Source organism: Gobio gobio, assembly GCF_949357685.1.
Source record: "Gobio gobio genome assembly, chromosome: 18".
NCBI lineage: Eukaryota > Metazoa > Chordata > Actinopteri > Cypriniformes > Gobionidae > Gobio > Gobio gobio.
In genome coordinates this window covers 8,878,956-8,895,479 of record NC_137111.1, presented here as the reverse complement: position 1 = coordinate 8,895,479, position 16,524 = coordinate 8,878,956, and the positions used below count along the sequence as shown (strand labels likewise).

Genomic DNA, 16,524 nt, shown 5'->3' with positions numbered 1-16,524 from the left:
GTGTTTTCAGATTAAAATTTTCTGGATTTTGAAAAATGTAATTAATACAAATGTAATGATTTAATTAAATTGTAATGATCAAAAAGCATGCCTAATCAATTAAATTCATAATTAATTAATCTTCATTTATTTATTTATTAAAAAATAAATAAAAAGGCCCTATTAATTTTTTTTTTTTTCTTCAGAAATGCTGTTGTCTGTTTTAATTTTAATCTTAATTTTAATAATCTTTAGGATATGGGTAGAGTAGTACTTCACCAGAATTTTGTAATTAAACATAATTTTTCATGTGAGGACTTTCTTGAAACATTTACAGCTAAAATTTGATTTATCTGTGGAGAAAATGAATGGGATTTACTAACTGTTTGCTTGCTCACATACAGGCTGTCAGAGGAAAATTTTCCTTGTTAATTAGCAATATTCCTGTATGTAATACAATATTCTCTTAATAGCTACAAATAAGAATTTTGCAGCGATGTTTGTCAAAACAAATTGGAAGTAACCCATGTCTTTACATTGGCTGTATCAAACAGGTGCATATTATATTAAACACACATTGTATTTCCTATATTACCGATGTTTTCTTAGTCAATTATGAAACCTTTTAGTGTAGCACTGAAGCTCTCTGTTGACACTTTGTTGGCATTTTGACCACTTCGCTACAACTTTGGATGGTGTGAATGCAGCTGTTAAACTGATAAAACACTTTCTCTCTCTCTCTCTCTCTCCCTCCTTCCTCCCCCTGTTTCCTGTTAGTCTGTCAGATGTGCTGTGCGTTGTACTGGCTGTTGCATTGCCTTAGTTCATGCTGAAAGGCTTTCCCCTCCTTTACTCTCTGTTATTGGTCCACACTGTCCGCTTCAGTCAAACGGTGACCATAAAGATAATTGCTTTGTTATGAACATGCCACGCTCCCGATTAAGGGTCACAGTTTCTCTCTACTTTTTCTGAGTGTCTCTCTTTGTATGTCTCCACTGTCTCCAAGAGCTGATATGTCTGAAGTGTGTCTTAAGTAGCAAAGCTTCTGCTAAGTATGTCCTCTTTAAAGTTCTTTGAAGAGCTTTTGTTCAGTCATTGTAGTACAAAGACATTTCGGACTTTGCCATCTCGACAGGAGTGTAGTGTCCTCAGACAGCACTCACATCCCTCAATTAAGAAAAACACAGAATTCAGACAGAAGACATTTTAGGTGTTTAAATGTAGCTGGTATGGTGTTCTCCTTCAGTCTCATTCGGAGTCGGACGGCACAGTCCCTTCACTAGCAAGCTCAATGATGATATTCTTTCCATAGCCCTATTCGGACGGTAATTGTTTCTCGTGGGGTCATAAGGTATTTTCATCATTGACAGGAGCTAGTCAGTGATTTTACTGCCGTCCAAATCCAGAATGTCAGTGTTTTTCTCCCACCACCAGCGTAAAAATCCACGGCCGAATTACCCACTGTTTTTAGACAAACACCAAGATCGTGTGGTCATTTAATAGCCGTCCAAATCCTTTTCAAGAGTGTATCACTTCAAAATTCACGTTTTTTTAATCCTTTTTGACCCCTACTACACCATGTGCAGAACTACTATGCACGTTGATTTTCTGATTCCAGGCACATTTTACCAATTCCAAACCACATTAATCTTAATAACTACTATTAATTTTGTATTTAATCATTTATAAGTGATATAAGTGATATAGTTGTTCATGAAGGCTGGAAATGAAAATCACCTTATATTCAGGTGTGCAGAATTATTAGGCACTCTTTCTTTTACAGATAAAATGAGCCAAGAAAGAGATTTAACTCAGACTGAAAAGTGCAAATTTATGAAATGCCCATGAGAAGGATGCAATACTAATGCAATACTAGAAATTGCAGTTAAGACATGACCATTGGACAGTGAAATGCTCATTGGGTCAGCAGGATCTGACAAAAACAGGTGGATATGATCAGAAAATCAATGTGCATAATAGTTCTGCACGCTGTGTAATTTGCACTACTGTCTGTTTAAAATAAATAAATAGGGAAAAAAGAAACCTAGCATTGGGGATTTGTTGCTTTTTCCTGTTGGACCGAACTCGTATTGAACCGTGACCCCAAAACCGAGATACGTACCGAACCATGACTTCTGTGTACTGTTACACTCCTATTATTTCTGTTTTATATACACAATGTAGCAAGAGACAAAAAAAATCATTTACTCTCCCTCAAGTTGTTCCAACCCTGTATGAATTTCTCTCTTCTACTGAACACAAAAGAAGATATTTTGAAGAATATGGGTAGGCAAACAGTTTATGGACCCCAAGAGCCACTTTTCCCACTGTTGCGTGCCAGGGCTTTCAACGGGCCGGCTGGACTAATAGCCTCAGACCTGTAGCACCGCTACAAAACCACGCTGTGTTTCCACCGCCGGGATAACACGCCTCTCTGGAACATCATCACACAAACCCATCATTTCACCAACAAATGGAAGTTTTATCAGAAAACGAATCAGAAAGAAATGACTGTAAACTAGAGATCGCAAGACGAGATCGCAAAACGAACATTATAAAAACAGCCTTTTGTTGGCATTTTTGTGTTTTATAATAATAAGTGATACATTGATCATAATTAATTAATCTGTCAAGATTGTACATTAGTCCCACAGAAATTAAGTAGTATTCGCCGTTATTTCACAAAAGAAATGGAACGCGCATACTTATTCAGTTGCGTCTGTTTCTGTGTATTTGTACTCACAGGACATTTAGAACACATTTGTAGGACATTTGTACTTACAACACATTTAGAAAGAATGATAATTTCTACAAATATTCCACCAAAAATATGAGCTGAGGAGCTTTAGCACTCTCTCCAGTGACAGTCCCAATACAGTTAAAGGGGTACTTCACCGCTGGAAAGATGAAGGTGTATTTAACCCTCTGGGGTTCTTCATTTATGGGTCACACTCAGGACCTTCGGGCCAAAAATGATCCGGAGGGCGGCATTAAGATAAAAAAAGATTTGAGTAAAATCAATGAAATATATTTTTGTTCAATAATATTTTTTCTTTTCTTTTTTGGTGTTTTGAGATAATTTTATGATTTATAATTAATATTTATGCAATAATTATGACCCATTTTTTCCCACTGAATATAATAACAAAAATTAATCATCGGAATGGTCCGAAACTTGGTGACTTTATTGGTTAAGTGGTCGTAAAAAAAAATAGTCACACTCAGGACCTTCGGGTCAAAAATGACCCCTATAGGAAATGAATGGGAAATTAGTTTTTTTGTGCATACAATCTACAAATCAGCCAGGATGCAGAAAAAAAGGACTCAACAGTGAAGGGGTGAATCTCTAAAACATCAAGAGTGCAAAACAGACAAAAAAAACTCACACACACACACACACACACACACACACACATGTTTGTTTTTGTGAAATGTGAGGACATTCCATAGGCGTAATGGTTTTTATACCGTACAAACCGTATTTTCTATCCCCTTACACTGCCCCTGTCCCTAAACCTAACCCTCACAGGAGACTGTGCAGTTCACTTTCTGTGAAAAAAAACTTGTTCTGTGTGATTTATAAGCATTTTGAAAAGTGAGGACATGGGGAACGTCCTCATATTTCACCCTCTTTTTGTAATACCTATGTCATACCCATGTCATTATACACATTTGTGTCCTGATATTTCACAAAAACATGCCCACACTTATTTGTGTTTTTGTGTGTGTGTGTGTGTGTGTGTGTGTGTGTGTGTGTGTGTGTGTGTGTGTGTGTGTGTGTGTGTGTGTGTGTGTGTGTGTGTGTGTGTGTGTGTGTGTGTGTGTGTGTGTGTGTGTGTGTGTGTGTGTGTGTGTGTGTGTGTGTGTGTGTGTGTGTGTGTGTGTGTGTGTGTGTGTGTGTGTGTGTGTGTGTGTGTGTGTGTGAGAGTTTTTTTGTCTGTTTTGCACTCTTGATGTTTTAGAGATTCACCCCTTCACTGTTGAGTCCTTTTTTTCTGCATCCTGGCTGATTTGTAGATTGTATGCACAAAAAAACTAATTTCCCATTCATTTCCTATGGGGGTCATTTTTGACCCGAAGGTCCTGAGTGTGACTATTTTTTTTACGACCACTTAGACTTTTCAAATCCTGTCCCCAATTTTTTGGGGTGTTCATATACCAAGTACCAATAAAGCTGCAATTTTTTTACATTTTTTATTTAAAAAAAATTTCGGGTCAGAAATGACTGAAAAGCCCCAGAGGGTTAAATTGGGTCATTTATGTAGATTTTAAATAATTTTAGAAGTTGGTGCTTTCTAGACTGAGAAAAGCCAGAAAATGTATTTTTGGCTCATGTGGATGAAAGACAACAACTCCCAGAATGCACTTGCTTCGCTGCCTTACCAGTTCGCTCCCACCGGTTACATCTCTTGCCCACCGCAGCACCACCCCACCGTCGTTTTGATTTTTATAGTAATAAAGTCCTTTAGTTCAGTTAAAGAACTGACACTACAATTAAAAACTGAACGTGTCTGCTCAAAACACCACGAGCCGAACGCGAGTCGCAGCACAAACACAGCAGGAGTCAGATTTCATTCATCAGAGAGAGAGAAGCTGACAGACCAGATGATCGCAGAAGATTTGGTTTCAAAGCGAAATGTCCCACTAATGAACCCATAATTCAAGCAACCCGTCCCCGAATTGGCGCTAATTCTAAACCGAAACTAAAATGAGCACGGCCGCATTGTCGTTCATTCTTTCATGGTGTGTGTGTTCAGTTTGGCGCATTTTCAGTTCATGCCTATGGAAGCTTAACTTTCATAGGAATTCATTGAGAACACTCGCTTTTCTCCGCACAGCTCTGTTATGAATGTCCGAGCGGCCGTGCACATTTACATTCTGTGAGTGAGATCCCACCCCTATGGGCGGAGTGAAAACATGCAGAACTAGCTCCTACTACTGGCTGTAGTCTAGCCTCTGGGCAAAAAAGCCTCAGATGACGTAAAATGACGATATTATAAATACTGAGGCTTTTTTCAGACATAAAATACATAAATCTCTCGTCTCAGGGGGATATGAGGGGGGAAGGCACGATCATTCGAATATACCACCGGGTTTCTACCGATACAAAGCTTAATAAGAAGAATACACATCGGACTATTATTTCAAAGTTTTGAGCTAAAAGGATTGTCTTTAATGCTGATGTTAGCGGGTATGAAATCATCCGTGGCGCTGCCATCTCCAGAGACTCAGATAAACTCTGCCTTTGTTCGTAATCCCGCTGGCCCGCTTTGGACCAAGGTGTTCGGCTGGCCAAAAACCCCTGGCTCCGACGAGGCCCGATCAAGCCCCAGCAAGCTCGCTTTTTGCCCAGACAGTGGAAACACGACTATTGGCTTCCATAAAATATCATCTTTTGTGTTCAGCAGGAGAAAGAAACTCATATAGCTTTGGAACAACTTGCGTAAATGATGACAGAATTTCCCTTTTAACCCAGAGTTTTGAATGGTAGTGTACAGTATGTGTACGTTGTCGTTTCTTTTCAAAGCCTGACAGATGTGGTCACTGTGAAAGATCAATGTAGACAAAACAACTAGCATATGAGTTTAGAAGCAAAAGATGGTTTATCAAAGATAGACAAATTGGACAGAAATATTGGAGACACAGAGGAAGAGACACGTCGAGAGACTGTGATGCTTATATTTGCCATGAGATTCAGCAAAGTGATTATGACTCCTTATCATCTTTGTTTTCTCATGGGATGCACATTCCCTGGCTCTTTGGATGACTTTTTCTTTGCAGCCGGTGCCATGTCAGTGAAATTACGACTGAAGGAAAAGTTTTGTTTTGTCAAAAGGCTAAAATGGCCACTGGTTACCATTGTAGGTTTAACCTCGTATGAAACCTTCTACATTTAAGTTTACACGAATGTCCTTTTTCTCCTCACAGCTCCGTAAAGTGGAAAGAGACAAGAAAACCATGGATCAAGAGATAGTGGAGCTCACAAATAAACTCGTGGACGCCAAAAATACTATCGACAAGCTGGAGGAACTGAACGTACGTGCAATATCAGAGCTTTGTGTGTGTTTGTGTTTGTGGCACGCTTTGGACTAGAGTTGTCAGATCTGGGATTGATAACTACTGGAGCTGAAAATTGAAAGTTGCATGAGGAGGAGTTTTCACAGAAGTCGACTGTCAGATTCCAGAAATGATGTCTGGCTTATGGAGCTTTACTGGGGAACACGAGCAACCTGCACATAAACAACACCGCTCGTACACTACACACTACACCAGCATTTTTAATACTATCTGTGGCATTGGTTTCATGGGAAAACCCTTTATTTGTAATAAGAAATTTGATTCGCATTATATAAACACTCTTAGCATACAAGTAATTGACACTGGACTGTGAATTAGCAGACAGTATTCTGACAGTGTTATTCCATGAGGGATAGCAAAGCAGGTAGTCCTGAAATGTGCCTTTATTACACCGCGTGTATGAAACTGTGCCACAGGGAACTAATTATAGCACTGGAGAAACGGATAGCCTTCTGTTCGCGGTGTTTAAACGGAGCGCTTCATCTCCTTCGACAGACCGAGCACACATCAATCATACTTCATTCCTCAGAGGTTGATGTCGGGAGGATTTTTTCCCCTCTTTATAAGCTTTTGTAGTTATAAATCCTGAAGACTGCAACCCTGGGTGCCATTTTCCTTGTTTTATTTGCAAATTGTCAGTGAAAGGTTTGTAATGAACTGCTCATTTATTTATTTATTTTTCTACATGTTAGAGAAGTTGTTCTCAACCGAGGCGCTCGGCAATCTTTCAATTGGTCCTTGAGATGACTTCATATTATTTCAAATAATACAAAACTTATTTGAAGTCACCCCTCGATTCACTTTTGTTTTCTTTGAAGAACCAGTGTTTCCACAGTCTTTGAAAACCATTATATATGAGGTGGCGTAAGTTTAAAAGTCTATATTTACATATCTATTTATTCATTTACAATCTATATGTGAATCTATATTTTGCTAGATATGCCAAGCTCTAAAATGTTTTGTTGGAAATAAATTGACAAAAAATTAAACAAATTCCAATTGTAAATTCATTGGTTAAAACGTAAGAACCCTAAAAAACAGTAAGCAACGAGCTCTAAAATGTAAAAAGTTTAATTTGTGTTTTGGTTATTGTGTTTTAGTTTAGTTACGGTTTTCTGGAGCGCCCACTGATAAAAATAAGTTATGAAAACAAAAGTTGTCCTAAAGGTTGAGAACTACTCTGTTGGAGTAGTGAATTCATCAAAACATTAAAATGAAAGCATTGTTGATCAACTTGAAAACTTATATTTGAGCTTCTTTGCCTAGACACGCTTGTTGGTGTGTCTAGGCAAAGAATTTGTGAACAATAGATTTGTGAACAATATTTGAGAGAAATAGGTATTTTGTAGAAAAAGTCTAAGATTTTTGAGTTCAACTCATGAAAAATGGTGGCAAAAACAAAAGTGTTGCGTTTATAATTTTGTTTTCTGTGTGTGTGTATTTGTGTTTGTGTAAATGTTTGTATATGTAAGGGATAATCCATGTCCAGCTCTGCATTAAACCATTTTAATGCACGATGTGCAGGCTAAGAACCGCCAAAAGCAAAGTGGAGGGAGAGTGGTTGCCAAGTGCATTTTAAATCGTTTAATGCAGAGCTAGACGTGCATTATCCCGCTTATATTATGGTCATTTGCCAGCATTGACCACTTAAAGCTGTTATTGATGTTTGCAGCGCAATATTTGACCGAAAGGGTAAAATTGACGGTTATTTTCATCAGTTACGGCTCATTAGATCCAGCATTCAGCCCGCTTTGAATCAGACACAGAGATAAAGTAGTGTGTAAGATTACATTTATTGAAATGAATGAATAATAGCATTTATTTTAATTAATTATCGAGAGGGAGAGAGAGATTCGTACCTGTGTCTGTTCAGCATCACTCTCCATTAACAACAAAGCTAGGGGTTTTTAATTACTTTAAAAGAGCAATGTAACTCTCTCATTGCTGAGAAATATAACGTAACGGTTCAGAAGCGAAGCTATTTTATCACTAAAAGTATAACGGGGCAGCGTTGATAACAAGTTTGTGTGACTGTCGAAGCACGATCTGAAATGAAAACGACAAATATAGAACGACTTGGACTCTTTTCAACTGACTTGGAACTACCTGTGCATTAAAAGGTTATATATATATATGTATATATGTGTGTGTGTGTGTGTGTGTGTGTATGTGTATGTATGTGTGTGTGTATGTATGTATGTATGTATGTGTGTGTGTGTGTGTGTATATATGTATATATATATATATATATATGTATATGTGTGTATATATATATATATATATATATATATATATATATATATATATATATATATATATATATATATATATATATATATATATATATATATATATATATGTGTATATGTGTGTGTGTATATATATATGTGTGTGTGTGTGTGTATGTATGTATGTATGTGAGTGTGAGTGTGTATGTGTGTATATATACAGTCAAACCAAAAATGATTGTGTTTTACTAGTGTGTGCAGGACACTATAGTTAATTTATGTAAGGAAGGATAGCTCATGTAAGGAAATAAGGAAGGATAGCAAAATATAGGAAACTGTGACACATTATACCCAAAAATCCTTCATACTTCTACCAGTAAAACTGATAAACATTTGGGACCAAAATGATTCAGACACTTTGAGCTGACTGTGTTTTGCTGAAGTGTTTTTTCTTTAATTGCTAATGCGACCTTTTACACCACAGACTGAACAAAATGAAGCTTTGCTTGGTCATTGGTTGACCTAAATTGGTATTATGTTACTTAAATTGAACAGCTGATTGTAATCCATTACATACCTTTCCATCAAAGTTATCTGACATTATCAAGACAGTTTAACTCAGAGTTCTTGTCATATTTATTACCGTTTTCTAAACTATAGCGAATAAACTGATAATGTGAGAAAATGTTGAAGGTGTCTGAATAAATTTTGGTTTGACTGTATATTCTTTGGCACGGTTTTTATTCATTTCAAATAATATGAAAATATAACCCTCAACAGATTCCTAATGATCTTGTAAAAGCATGCATTCAGTCAGGTGTTTCCAAACTTTTGACTGATACCGTGTCTGTCTATCTTTCAGAATTTCTGTTCAGTTTAAGGAAAGTGTCATTTCAAAAAAGTTGACATTGATGACTCGATGTGTGTTATCTGTTTCCCTGACACTTTCTTGTATCCATTTTCTCTCCTCATGCAGGAACGTTATCGGCAGGATTGTAATTTGGCAGTGCAGCTGTTGAAGTGCAATAAATCGCATTTCAGGAACCACAAGTTTGCTGATGTAAGTAATAGGATCTGTTCCTCATAGGTTTTTCTAGGTTTTTTTAAGGCACATCCCCTTCCACATTGGAATCGTTCCCCAAAAATTCAAATTCTGTCATTTTACTCATCTCATGTCGTTTCAAACCCTTGTGAATGTTGCCATGCAGTAGCTTTGTTAGCGAAGCAGACCAAAATATAAGTCCGTGTTTATGACGCTCAGACATTCTGCTAAACATCTTTTGTGTTTTCGGAAGAAAGAAAATAAAACTGATTTGGAACGACATGAGGAGAAAATGATGACATAAATTAAAAGTTTTGGCTTCTACCCCTGCAGCAGAGGACTTGTTGGAGTCTGAATGTGTTTTACGCTCCGCAGTGACACTCGTGGATGGCGGTGAGAGAAAGAGAGAGAGAGAGAGCGAGAGTGTGCACACGATAGCCCAGTGACTTTTTTGTTATGGACATGGACCTCTGATTTTACGGACTGGGATCAGAGATGAATAGTCAGAGAGAGAGATGAAGAGAAAGAGACAAAGAGAATAGAGACAGGGAGAGGGTTAAAAAAAAAAAAGCCATGTCTGCAGGATGTGCTCTTTATGGCAGCGTTTAGCATGAAGAGTGTCTGTTAGGGCAGTCGTGCTGCTCTTTGGATACGGATGGTCTCGCTGGCAGAGAAAAGGCACCGTATTGACAAGGTGCCAAACTCCAGACACATCCGTCTGTTTGGCCTTTGTGTCTGTCCGTGGGGGAAAATCAGGCAGATTTCAGGCTGATGGACAGCTCTGTGTTTACAAGAACAGAGAGGTATGATAAGACAGCTTGACCTCATGGGCATATGGGTATTGAACACAGCAGAACATTATCACCTGTGGCCTGCTCTCTACATTAAACCCATCTATCACTCTGTCTGTCCTTGTTGATCTATATTGCAAACAGCGTTCAATCTGGGCCCGGTGCGTAGACTGCTTGGCCTAGTCTTACAAGTTAGTCATCTAATTTTTTTCTTGAAGACTGGTCATATCTTTTTTTTTTTAAGTCAGTTGCAGTAAAAAAGTAGATATTTTGTTATTTGAACCGCTTGCTGAATAAAGCAAGTCTAGTTTCAAATGCATTAAAGTGCCCCTATTATTCTATTTTCGAATATTACTTGTCATGCAGTATGTAAAATAGCTGTTTGTGCACGGGTCCGATTTTGTAAACCCGCACCCGCCCGTACCCGCAGTGCTTAAAACCGCATCCGCCCCGTTTTCCGACAACAACACTAAATCAAATCCGCCCCCGACACGACCCGCTTAAAATAGAACCGACACCCGACCCGCACCCGCAATAAAACTAGTTTAGTATATCACATTATAGACACACTTACAAAAATGATTATTGCCAGCATACAGAAGTTATTACACGACCATTAACACAAGGACAACTTCAGCAGGGACATTTTAAAACGCTTAACGTGGCTTAATGTAGGTAAGACACTGTTATTAAGAGACCAAATTCAGTAAACATAATACTAATAACGTATACTATGTACAAAAAATCAGATGAGCCCAGAATATGAACGCAACGCGTTTAATTACACGTTAAACGTTTTCCTCCCATAGAAAACCATTATAAGAAAACGCTTAACGTGGCTTAATGTACTAAGACTAGGGTTGAGAATCGTGAGAAATTTTCCGGTTCTGGTTCGGGTTCCGCCTAACGATTCCGGTTCCATTAAAATTATTAAACAACTAGTGGTAAAGGAAAAAGGCACAATACGCAACTCAAACAATCCATTTTGTGTTTATTACTTGCTCTAAAATTAATTTACAGGTTGGCAATGTCAAAAAAAGTCCTGTACTGTACATATATTACAGTATTGATTAAGCCATTCTTGCAACACATTTTTTTTTCAAATGAACACCTCTGAAATTGTCTTATTACATTTTATCTCTCTGTCTCTGAATAAAACCAAGTTATAAATGATATTTATTAGTTATATTTATTAATTAGTTGTATATTAATTTAATAGTAATTCAGTTATTCAGTGAACTTGTAAATAATAAATTGCAATTCAGCATTACAAAGGTAATTGTGCCTAAACGCTTACCTAAACCATGGTGACTCAACGGTTGACAAATATATATATTCTCTATAAATCTGGTATAAGCCCTTGTGGCACTCTGTGCTGTAGCAAATGTTTTGTCAAATTGCTAGTGCAGCCTCCTTTGCATGTTATTAACTTTTCACATGTTACATTTTGCTTCATTATCATTCATTCTTTGGAAATGAATCCATACTTGTGACTTTCTCTTCGCCATGCTGGTGGTCAACGAGAAAATATCTGACGCAAAACCGTAAATGTGCAGCGCGAGGGCTTTCAGTGCTGAACTGCGTTACACTCCTGGAAGCGGCAGGCAACGTCATTAATATTCATGATGAGGTGAGCCAGGGTTGCCAGGTTATCACAACAATACCCGCACAATTGCTACTCAAAACTAGCCCAAAACAAGCCCAATCGCGTTTCTGGGGGGCTTCTCCGGTAAAATTCGCATTTCCGGGGCTAAATATTACATAATTCGGGTCGCTTCAACCCGTGGACATGAAACAGAGCCCGCGGCAACAGTGTTTAAGTAGCCCAATTACGCGGGAAAACCACAGACTTGGCAACACTGGCTGTCACTCGCTATTAAAGGATACGCTTCCAGCGCTTCGCACACACATTGCACCAGAACCGTTTTCGGAACCGAAACTTAGGAATTTTGCGCGGTTCTGGTATTTTTCAAGTTTCGGTTCTGCATAAGAACCGGTTCTCGGTTCCCAACCCTAACTAAGACAGTGTTATTAAGAGACCAAACTCAGGAAACAAAACAAAAAACTGTTCGATAGAACTGCTTGTGCTTGGTTTTGTTACCACTGTTATCTGCGTGCTTCCTCAGCGATGAAGTTCCACATTTGCGGCTATCTTTTCTTCAACTCCTCATGATCCATCCATCTCGACGAGTGCAGTGCAGGCAAATCGCGCGCGGTTGTGATTCTTCTGGGAGGGCGCGCACGTGCGCCACGCGGCCACAAATAAACATATGGATTTGAAATTATTTTATCAACTTGAAATACAGGCAAGGCATATTTTTGTATATGCATATTTTTAGGAACACATCTACAATATACATGCATCTATTTTTATATATAGGCCTATATTCGTTTGCACGTGACTGTTTAAAACCCCTGTTTAGACCCGTGTTTCTCCCTTGTCCGACCCGCATCCGTATCCGACACAATAGGATGTTTTTCACCCGTTTCAGCAATATTCGCGGGTCACCCGTCAGGCACCGTGCAGGACTCAGGGTTTGCAGGGTTTGTGAATGTAAAATGTCTCAGTCTAGGTCTCAGACCTCTAAAACGAGTGATCAGCAATTTCAGTCTCACTTCCTGTTACAAACATAACATACGTAACAATGTAATACATTTGCATAATGCCAACCTATGGCTTCCCATGAACAATGTCTACTTTGACCCTTAAACACTGTAGTTGTAGCTAAGACTGGAAGAGTTTGGTTTGTGTTGTCGATATGTTGAGAAGACTTTGCTTTCTGCTGCCAAAGCAAATCCACTTTGCTGCACTTCAAAAGAGTGAGGACTCGCGTTGGAATTGATATAATAAAACCAATGCCATTGTTACTGTTCGTATCACTGTATAACAAGCACTGTGGAAGAGCCAGAGCTGAAATTCAGATTTGGTTAAAGGGATAGTTCACCCAAAAATGAAAATTCTGTCATCATTTACTCACCCTCAAGTTGTTCCAAACCTGTATGAGTTTCTTTGTTCCGCTGAACACAAAATATATTTAGAAGAATGTTTGTAACCAAGCAGATAGAGCAACTATTGACTACCATAGTAGGGGAAAAAAATACTATGGTAGTCAATGGTTGCTCTCTCTGCTTTGATACAAACATTCTTCCAAATATATTTTGTGTTCAGCAGAAGAAAGAAACTCAGAACAAAGAATACAGGTCATCCTAGGTGTATATGACTTTCTTCTTTCAGACGAATACAATCAGTGTTATATTAACAAATGTCCTGGCTAATCCAAGCTTTATAATGGGAGTGAACGGCAACCCAACATTTGAAGCCCAAAAAGGTGCATCTATCCATCATATAACTGCTCCACACAGCTCCGCGGGGTTAACAAAGGCCTTCTGAAGCGAATCCATGGGTTTGTGTAAGAAAAATATCCATATTTAAAACTCTATAATGGAAAATATCTAGATTCCGACGGACCACCTTGTGTATTCAATTTACGGAAAAACGTCATAACCCCGGCGCTACGTCATATTCTCGCGCATGCGTCGTGGAGGCACACACGGAAGACGAACAAGTTGGATAAAGGTGTTATTTTGATTTTTTTTGCGCACAAAAACTATTGTCGTCGCATCGTAAAATTATTGTAGAGTCACTGTGGTGAGATGGACTTTGTAACAACGTTTTAAGTGCATTTTATGGGTCCTGGGAGTGTAAATGTACTGAATGCCAATGGAGGCCTATCTGAAGCCTTTCTCAGCCATCAGCTTTCAACAAAAATATCTTCATTTGTGTTCCGAATATGAACGGAGGTCTTACGGGTGTCGAACGACATGAGGGTGAGTAATTAATGACACAATTTTCATTTTTGGGTGAACTAACCCTTTAAATTAATTTGCCATATTGACTGACTGAGTATGGGAGTGTGGTAGCAATTTATTTACAAAAGATCTTTCTTCACCCTTGTTTAATTTAGCGAATTGACTGCAGCGACTGAATTGGGATCTCTCTTTGAGATCTTAACTATAGTGATGACGTGAATTCACTGGAGACATGGTATTTTTAGAAGATATTTGATTCACTGTCCAGATTATCCTCTTGCCCTGCTCTCATGAACTCTGTCATTCATTACTCTGTAAGCAGAGATCACAGACTACTCCATTGGTTATTTTAAGACTCAAATGAGCCCAAGCCATTACCTGTTTTCATTCGGGTACTGCTAACATAAAGCCACCGTTTTAAAGCATCCACTTGTAAAATTCTCCAAATGAATGTCAAACTGATCTGCAGTACATCTGCATCCAAACAGGCCACTTGTATATTCTCTCACTGCTTTAAAAAGTGCTTTGAGAACTTGAGAGCCATTATGCTTCAGTCCAGTGCTGGCAAACTGAGAGTTATTATAGAAGCTCTTATGTAGCAATTGTCTATCTTTAGCTAAACATGGAAATTATGCAGCGTAATTGGCATGCAGTCTTTATGTGTAGGTCACTGCAAAAATGAGAAGAATTGGGGCTTCTCTTTGTTAGGGAAGCTTAGGAAGATGACGACTAGCATGCCACTAGCTGAAGAAGATGCGAGCAGACCTAAATAAAATAAAGATGATTATGGTTATATGAGTCTCAAGTCGTATATAAATCTGTATGTTTAGTGCATTTTAGGCAGCTTGAAATGATGTATAGTCTTTGTCTTACATAAGGCCCTATGAAATCCTTTTTATTTTTTTCCAAATTGCCTTAATTTTTCTGGATTCCATTTTTTTTTTTTTTTGACTAAATTTTAAGGGTTAAATTATCAAAAAGCATGTCTAATTAATTGAAATCATGAAACTTATTAACAACAATTTAGTAAAAGTTTAACAAAAACTACGTTTAGCGCCCTATGATATACATAAATAAAATATCAAAATCGGTTTTATTTTTACCAAATTTGGTGTTTCCTGTTTTAAGTTTTCTTTATTCCATTTTAATGGTTTGATTAAATTGTAATAATCAAAAAACGAAATTAATTGAATTAATAAAAACAACAATTTATTCAGGGTTTTTTTCCCCATATATTCTGTTGTGTATTTTAATTTCCCTGGCAATCAAATGAAGGCATAAAACATTGAATTGATCTTTTAATCATATGAAATTAAACAAACTTTTTTGTCAAACAAAGTGCTGCACAACAGCTTTACTGATCAAATTAAAACATGGAAGAAAAATTGGGATTATTCCTTTAAAAATAAAGTTTTAATCATTTATTATGATTATTATAATTAGTAGTAGAAGTATTACATTGAAACGTTATTTCTTCAAGTTAAACTAAACTTTTATTTTCATGGGTTGTGGTGAAGAGCTTTGAGTTTGTGTATTTATGATATGACAATAGTTTTTCTCAAATGTCACAAAAAGTCACTCTTATGGTGCGTTCACACCGGACACGAATGACGTGATTCGCGCGAGTGATTTACATGTTAAGTCAATGCAGAGACGCAAATAGGCACTCTGCGGCGCGATTCGCACGAATGAGGCATTAACCAACCGCGCCGCGTCAACCAATCAGGAGCTTGCTCTAGTAGTGACAACAATGAGGAGAAAATCTGTATATTAATATCTGGTTCAGACAATATGATTATCACTGTGATTACATTAAATGACATGAAACACAACCCAGTCTCTTTTTTGTTAAATGCAAGTTTATGTTTGATCAATAATACAAAAGTATAAGTAAAAGGTATAATAAGCTATGAAATAAAGCAAACAATTCAGTCAAACATTTAAAGTCAGTGCTAGTCTGCTACAACGGTAACGTACAGTTATAGCCTAAAATAAACTATATATATATACTTTGCCCTCAGCCTAAACGATTTGCCAGGGAACAAATTATAGATCCATGAGACCAAAGATCGGCCGTTACATCTACACAAGACGAATTATAGCTCAAATTATTTGTTCCCTGGCAAATCGACATCAGAGTCAGCAGCAGACGGCAGAAGGACTAGCCGAGGAAAGGCTGCTCTCGCGGAGCTCACAACTCCGAAAACTTCAGATAAAATGTTCAAATATCTTTTTATAAATAAACCACAGATTTGAGCTTTAAACAACTACATTATCGGCTGAAAAATTCTTAAAACTACGTTTTGTCACACATTAACAGTAGATTTAAACAAAAAAAGACGTGTAAACACAGCCCATGTCAGCCATTTCTCAACGAGACGAGCCGGCTGGCAGAAGCCCCTCCCATGACGCGAATTTGCGTCTGTTGTGAAGTGAATGTCACGCGCGAATGAAGCAAATTTCACGCGCGAATGAAGTGAGTAAACTCAAAATGTTCAAGCATCCAACTTCGCGCGAATAGCGCGATTTATTTGCGTCATTCGCGTCCAGTGTGAACGCCACATTAGAGCGGCTCTGGAGATGAAGATCATGCATT

The 16,524-nt window shown here is 37.9% G+C and overlaps 1 protein-coding gene across 5 annotated transcripts in view; it reads left to right on the top strand.

Moving 5' to 3' along the window:
- Positions 1-16,524, top strand: part of LOC307142227 (tight junction-associated protein 1-like) — a 191,637-nt gene that overhangs the window by 164,284 nt on the left and 10,829 nt on the right. For all 5 annotated transcript variants that reach the window (XM_079842902.1, XM_079842904.1, XM_079842900.1 and 2 more), the window contains 2 exons: positions 5,908-6,015; positions 9,262-9,345. In XM_079842902.1, the coding sequence (XP_079699028.1) occupies positions 5,908-6,015; positions 9,262-9,345 (192 nt within the window). The remainder of the gene's footprint in view (positions 1-5,907; positions 6,016-9,261; positions 9,346-16,524) is intronic.